Source organism: Cebus imitator, unplaced genomic scaffold (assembly GCF_001604975.1).
Source record: "Cebus imitator isolate Cc_AM_T3 unplaced genomic scaffold, Cebus_imitator-1.0 Scaffold82, whole genome shotgun sequence".
Classification (NCBI taxonomy): Eukaryota; Metazoa; Chordata; class Mammalia; order Primates; family Cebidae; genus Cebus; species Cebus imitator.
Genome location: NW_016107397.1, coordinates 2986833 through 2993969, shown reverse-complemented (window position 1 = coordinate 2993969; position 7137 = coordinate 2986833). Strand labels below are relative to the sequence as shown.

At 46.4% G+C, this 7137-nt stretch overlaps 1 protein-coding gene across 2 annotated transcripts in view; it reads right to left on the bottom strand.

The window, feature by feature from the left end:
• Window positions 1–3142: 3142 nt before the first annotated feature.
• The window catches only part of IFT22 (intraflagellar transport 22), a 7434-nt gene continuing 3439 nt past the window's right edge, over window positions 3143–7137 (bottom strand). For both annotated transcript variants that reach the window (XM_017533519.2, XM_037740276.1), the window contains 3 exons: window positions 6788–6877; window positions 5090–5292; window positions 3143–3624 (listed from right to left, as the gene is read on the bottom strand). In XM_017533519.2, the coding sequence (XP_017389008.1) occupies window positions 3476–3624; window positions 5090–5292; window positions 6788–6877 (442 nt within the window). In that variant the 3' untranslated portion in view covers window positions 3143–3475. The remainder of the gene's footprint in view (window positions 3625–5089; window positions 5293–6787; window positions 6878–7137) is intronic.

Genomic DNA, 7137 nt, shown 5'->3' with positions numbered 1-7137 from the left:
AGAATTGCCTGAACCCAGGAGGCGGAGGTCGCGGTGAGCCGAGATCGCGCCATTGCACTCCAGCCTGGGTAACATGAGTGAAACTCCGAAAAAAAAAAAAAAAGAAGAAGAAAACTCCTAAGATGATTAAAACAAACTTGCTTCTACAATAAACCATAAACTCACCATATCTAGTGATTCTGTGCATTAAATCTCTTGGAACATGTTTACCAATTTGGTGTTATGAAAACTTTTTTAGAAGCTGTGTATCGGCTGGGCACAATGGCTCAGGCCTGTAATCGCAGCACTTTGGGAGGTTGAGGTGGGTGGATCACCTGAGGTCAGGAGTTTGAGATCAGCCTGGTTAACATGGTGAAACCCCATCTCTACGAAAAATACAAAAATTAGCCAGGCGTGCACTGATTAGTGGGCTGGACCATTACTGGTGCATGCATCTCTAGTCCCAACGACTTGGAGGCTGCGGTGGCAAGATCACTGGAGCCCAAGAGCCTGAGGCTACAGTGAGCTGTGGTCATGCCACTGCATTCCAGCCTGGGTGACAGAGCAACACTGTCCAAAAAAAAAAAAAAAAAAAATTTCCAAAAAAAAAAAAAAAAAAGTTGTGTTTGTATTCCACTTTCCAACTGGATATAGTCTCCATATCATGGTCATCTAAATAAATAATGTCTTGGAGAGATTAAATGCTAATAATCTTCCAAAGTATCCTGGGTGAACTGTACACCCATGCTGCTAGCTGTGTATTTGCAAGAGCCAAAAGGTGAAAAAACACCCAAATGTCCATCAACCAATGAATGGATAAAAAAGTGTGGCCTATCTGTAGGACAGAATACTTTACCACTTTAAAACGGAAGGAGATGCTGGCCGGGTGTGGTGGCTCATGCCTGTAATCCCAGCACTTTGGGAGGTTGAGGCTGGTGAATCACCTGAGGTTGGGAGTTCAAGACTGGCCTGACCAACGTGGAGAGGCCACATCTCTACAAAAAGCACAAAATTAGCTCGGCGTGGTGGTACATGCCTGTCATGCCAGCGACTTGGGAGGCTGAGGCAGGAGAATTGCTTGAACCCAGGAGGCAGAGGTTGCAGTGAGCCGAGATCACGCCATTGCACTCCAGCCTGGGCAATAAGAATGAAACTCCGTCTCTCAAAAATAAAAATTAAAAAAAGTGAAGGAGATTCTGATATACGCTACAAGGCAAGTGAGCCCTGAGATCATTAGGCTATGGGAAATAAGCCAGTCACGAAAAGACAAAAATACTGTAGGATTCCACTTGTATAAATAAGAGACCTAGAGGAGGTCACAGAGACAGAAAGTAGAATGGTGGCCGTCAGTGGCTGGGAAGGAGGAGTGGGGAGTTGTTAGGTGGGTATAGTGTCAGTTAGGGATCATAGAAAGTTCTGGGGATGAATGGTGGTGATGGGTGCGCAAGAATGTGAGTGTATTTAATGCTACTGAACCGCGCTTACAGATGGTTAGGATGGCAAATTTTGTTATACGTAAAGATAATTACGTAACAGAATAACAAATACAGGGTCATTAAAAACAGGACAGCTTTTATTTATTTATTTATTTATTTATTAGCAAAAATGGAATTTCTCCATGTTGGTCAGGATGGTCTCGACCTCTTGACCTCATGATCCGCCTGCCTTGGCCTCCCAAAGTGCTGGGATTACAGGTGTGAACCATCAAGCCTGGCTGATAACTTTTAAAATTTGAAAAAATCCCCTCTGTGGGAATTGGGTATGTAAATTTAAAAATTAAAAGAAAAGAAAAGAAAACCCCCCGAGTGACCAGGTAAATCTTTTAGGCTTATAATGAAAATAGCAATGCATTTTTTATTGTAACTACTTTGAAAATATTCACCAGCCACATTTTCGTCTGCCACATTCTTGATTTCCCAATCATTTTTTTTTTTTTTTTAACTTTCCTTCCTTTTTTTTTTTGAGACCTGAGTCTTGCTCTATCGCCCAGGCTGGAGTGCAGTGGTGCAATCTTGGCCCATTGCAACCTCCACCTCCTGGGTTCAAGTAATTCTCCTGCTTCAGCCTCCCGAGTAGCTGGGATTATAGGCACCTGCCAGCATGCCTGGCTGACTTTTGTACTTTTAGTAGAGACAGGGTTTCACCACGTTTGCCAGGTTGATCTCCAACTCCTGACCTAAAGTAATCCACCTGCCTCGGCCTCCCAAAGTGCTGGGGTTACAGGTGTGAGCCACCGTGCCCAGCCTTTTTTTTTTTTCTGACAGTCTCTCTGTCGCCCAGGCTGACATGCAGTGGCACAATCTTGACTCACTGCAACCTCTGCCTCCCCAGCTCACGCAATTCTCATACTTCAGCCACCCAAGTAGCTGGTATTACGGGTGTGTGCCAACACTCCCAGCAAACTTCATAGTGTTAGTAGAGATGGGTTTCACCATGTTGGCCAGGCTGGTCTTGAACTCCTGACCTCAGGCGATCCACACATCTCAGCCTCCCAAAGTGCTGGGATTACAGTCGTGAGCCACTGCGCCCGGCCAAATCTCTTTTTAAAAATTTGAGACAGTCTGTCATCCAGGCTGGAGTACAGTGGCACAATCTCAGCCCACCGTAGCCTCTGCTTCCCAGGCTCAAGCAATTCTTATGCTTCTGCCACCCGAGTAGCTGATATTACAGGTGTGGGCCAACACACCCTGTGAATTTTTGTATTTGTAGTAGAGATAGGGATTTGCCATGTTGGGTAGGCTGGTTTCAAACACCTGGCCTCAAGTGATCCGCCTGCCTCGGTGTCCCGAAGTGCAGGATTACAAGTGTGAGCCACTGCTCCTGGCCTAGAACTCTTAAAGAAAATGAAGAATGCGTTTTTATTTCCTTTTTTGCATATCCAAGACATTGCACTCAAGTTTCTGAATCTGCCTTACTATTAGGGTGGCGCAAAAGTAATTGGGGATTTTGCCGTTAAAAATTAAAAATGGCAGAAACCACAATTAGTTTGCACCAATCTAATATTTAGGAAAATGGAATGAGAGTTTCACGAGGGTGGGGATTTCCGTCTTTTTCATGCATGCTGTCTACGGTCAGCAGCTAGAACAGCGGTGCACACACAGCAGGTGCTCAACCAGTTGGTATTTATTGGGCGAATCAAATGAAAATCACATTCAAGCCAATACACGTGGATTGAACTACTGTTGTATCATTGGGCTACAACAGCTACAATTCCACAAACTCTGTAAGTGGACACTTGTGAAGGTGGAAAATCTCTCCATTTTACAGCTCTTTGGGAAGTTCTGGGGCCAGGAAATCAGAATTTGATGATAGGATTTTCTCAGCTGAACTCAGGACAGAGCACAGTCTGAGCATGACTGGGGCCTTCCTGCAGGTAGAAACACTTCCTCTGCAGTCACAGAGAGAAGAAAACATCAGGAGCTGGATGCAATTTCAGATCTGCCCCAAGAAAGACGCTGATTTCACTAGGGCTGTGGCAGCCCCAGGTGGAGGCTGGCTAGGTCATGATTGACATCTCCTCCCGGTCTCTGCTCTCAGACATGGAGTTGATGATGCTTTTTAAATACTTTATGAATTCCATCCGGATCTCCTCAGGGTCATCCTCCAGGTTCGAGTGCACCAGCTTCAGCTTGTTCAAGGGTGGTGCTTGAAAATGAAAATAAGGTTAATTGGGCAAGGAGTCTCAATGAGGGACTCTTTCTAGCTCCCGATAAAATTTCTAGAAGACATTTGTTTAACTTTCTGAAGTTCACAGACCAAGTTGTCTTTCCTGACGCCAGCGAACAGAGAAAGGTTTTGCTATACTGCCACCTGGTGACAGGACGGAAACTTTAAAAACCACCCTCCAGGTCCTCTGTTTTTGCTTTTTTTTGAGATGGAGTCTTGCTCTGTCGCCAGGCTGGAGTGCAGTGGGGCAATCTCGGCTTACTGCAACCTCAGCCTCCTGGGTTGAAGTGATTCTCCTGCCTCAGCCTCCTGAGTAGTTGTGATTGCAGGCATGTGACGTCATGCCCAGATAATTTTTGTACTTTTAGTAGAGACAGGGTTTCATCATTTGGCCAGGATGGTCTCGATCTCTTGACCTTGTGATCTGCCCAACTTGACATCCCAAAGTGTTGGGATTACAAGTGTGAGCCACCGGGCCTGGCTATTCCTCTGTTCTTAAACCAGAAAGGAATAGATTCTCTCTTTCATTTTGTTTTTGAATATTTTCAGTTGTTTTTCAGGATTACGGTGTGACCTCTGGGATGTGTGTGTCATATGTGAATTGGAGGTTTTTCTCCACAAAAGTTCTTTCAGCAAAGAGTGCCTCCCCATCAGCCATACCCAAGAATAGCTACACGCAGGATTTTCCCCCTCTGTATACTGCTTTGTTTTTATTTTTGAGACAGAGTTTCACTCTTGTTGCCTAGGCTGGAGTGCAATGGCACGATCTTGGATCAGTGCAACCTCCACCTCCCAGGTAAAAGTGATTTTTCTGCCTCAGCCTTCCAAGTAGCTGGGATTACAGGCATGTACCACCATGCTTGGCTAATTTTTGTATTTTTAGTACAGACAAGGTTTCACCATGTTGGCCAGGCTGGTCTTGAACTCCTGACCTCGAGTGATCTGTCTCCCAAAGTGTTGGGATAACATGCGTGAGCCACCACACCCAGCCTTTTTATTTTTTTGAGATGGTGTCTTACCCTGTCACCCAGGCTGAAGTGCAGTGGTGAGATTTCAGCTCACTGCAACCTCCACCTCCCGGATTCAAGCAATTCTGCCTGAGCCTCCTGAGTAGCTGGGACTACAGGTGCCTGCCATCATGCCCAGATAATTTTTGTATTTTTAGTAGAGACGGAGTTTTACCACGTTGGCCAGGCTGGTCTTGAACTCCTGACCTCAAGTGATCCACCTGCCTCAGCCTCCCAAAGTGCTGGGATTATAGGCAGGAGACACCATGCCCAGCCAAACCTGGCAATTCTGACTTGCGTGGAGAGGGCACCAACTGCCGAGGGTGCAGTATGTGCTCAGTAACTGGACGGAGCTGCTGGTTTCTAGGACATGAGGCAATATGTAGGTATCCAAAATGCTCAAGACAAAAGAAGAAGAGAAATTGCAGTTTCCTTACACAAAGACAGGCTTCCTTTGTCATCTCCAGAGCCTGGTTTGTGGTGCGCAATTAGCATGCACTGCGTGTCCTGTAAGGACTGCTGCTGGACGAAGCAGGAATACCACATTTCCATTTCCTTCCGGTGGCTTGGCATGTCAGCACCTAAGACAATCACCACCTCATGAGCATCCTTCATCAGGGCTGGCCAGCAGGACTCGAACCTGCAAGGAAGAAAAGGAACAAGAGGGAATGTTAGGTTGTTCTGGTTTTCTTTCTTTCTTTCTTTTTTTGACAGAGTTTTGCTCTTATTGCCCAGGCTGGAGTGTAATGGCGTGATCTCGGTTCATCACAACCTCCACCTCCAGGGTTCAAGTGGTTCTCTTGCCTCAGCTTCCCAAATAGCTGGAATTACAGGCATGCACCACCACGCCCAGCTAATTCTGTATTTTTAGTGGAGATGGAGTTTCTCCATGTTGGTCAGTCTGGTCTCAAACTCCCAAACTCAGGTGATTCACCTGCCTTGGCCTCCCAAAGTGCTGGGATTACAGGCATGAGCCACTGTGCCTGACCTAAGTTATTCTGGATTCTAGCTGTGGACTTTAAAAAGAATATCTTAGTAATAAAAGTTGGTAGATGAATTCCTTTTTTTTTTTTTTTTAAGACACAGGGTCTTGCTTTCTCAGGCTAAAGTGCAGTTGTGGGATCACAGCTCACTGCAGCCTCCAATGTGGGCTCAAGTGATCCTTCTGCCTCCGTCTTCTGAGTAGCTAGGACTACGGGTGTGTACCACATCAATTTTATTTTGTGTAAAGGTTGACAATTTCTTCATTTAAAACATTGTATTATTATTATTATTAATATTACTTTTTTTTGAGACAGAGTCTGGCTCTGTTGCCCAGGCTGGAGATCTCAGCTCACTGCAACCTCCACCTACTGGGTTCAAGCGATTTTCCTGCCTCAGCCTCCTGAGTAGCTGGGATTATAGGTGCATACCACCACACTGGGCTAATTTTTGTATGTTTAGTAGAGACGGGGTTTCACTATGTTGGCCAGGCTGGTCTCAAACTCCTGAGCTCAGATGATCTGCCTGCCTCGTCCTGCCAAAGTACTGGATTACAGGTGTGAGCCACGGCGCCTGGCCCCTATTTTTTTTTAAAGATGAAGTTTCATCATGTTGGCCAGGCTGGTCTTGAACTCCTAACCTTATGTGATCTGCCAGACTCGGCCTCCCAAAGTGCTGGGATTACAGGTGTGAGTTACCCCACCCAGCCAAGGTCAGCAAATACTTTATCAGGCTCTTCCTATGTGCCAGGAAATATGCTCGGCCCAACTCCATGGTGCCTGGTGGGCAGCTGATTTTATTTATTTATTTTTTTTGAGACAGAGTCTCACTCTGTCGCCCAGGCTAGAGTGTAAATGGCAGGATCTCGGCTCACGGCAATCTCCGCCTCCTGGGTTCAAGCGATTCTCCTGCCTCAGCCTCCCGAGTAGCTGGGATTACAGGCATCCGCCACCACGCCTGGCTAATATTTTGTATTTTTAGTAGAGGCAGGGTTTCGCCATGTTGGCCAGGATAGTCTCGAACTCTTGACCTCAGGTGATCCACCCACCTTGGCCTCCCAAAGTGCTGGGATTACAGGTGTGAGCCACCATGCCTGGCCTGGGAAGCTGATTTTAAACCATTTGATGAAGTGACTTTATTTAAAGGAAACATACTTAGGATCTCCACCACAGTCCCACAGCTCGAATTCACAGCCTGTGCCTTTGTTGTTGCTGGTAACATGTGGGTTCTCGAATTCCAGGATCCTGAAAGGAAAAAGAAGAGCGGTAGGCTGGGTGGGGTGGCTCACGCCTGTAATCTCAACACTTTGGGAGGCCCAGGTGGAGGATCACTTGAGGTCAGGAGGTCAAGACCAGCCTGGCCAACATGGTGAAACCCCATCTCTACTAAAAATACAAGAATTAGGCAGGCGTGGTGGTGGATGCCTGTAATCCCAGCTACTCCGGAGGCTGAGGCAGGAGAATTGCTTGAACCCAGGAGGCGGAGGTTGCAGTGAGCAGAGATT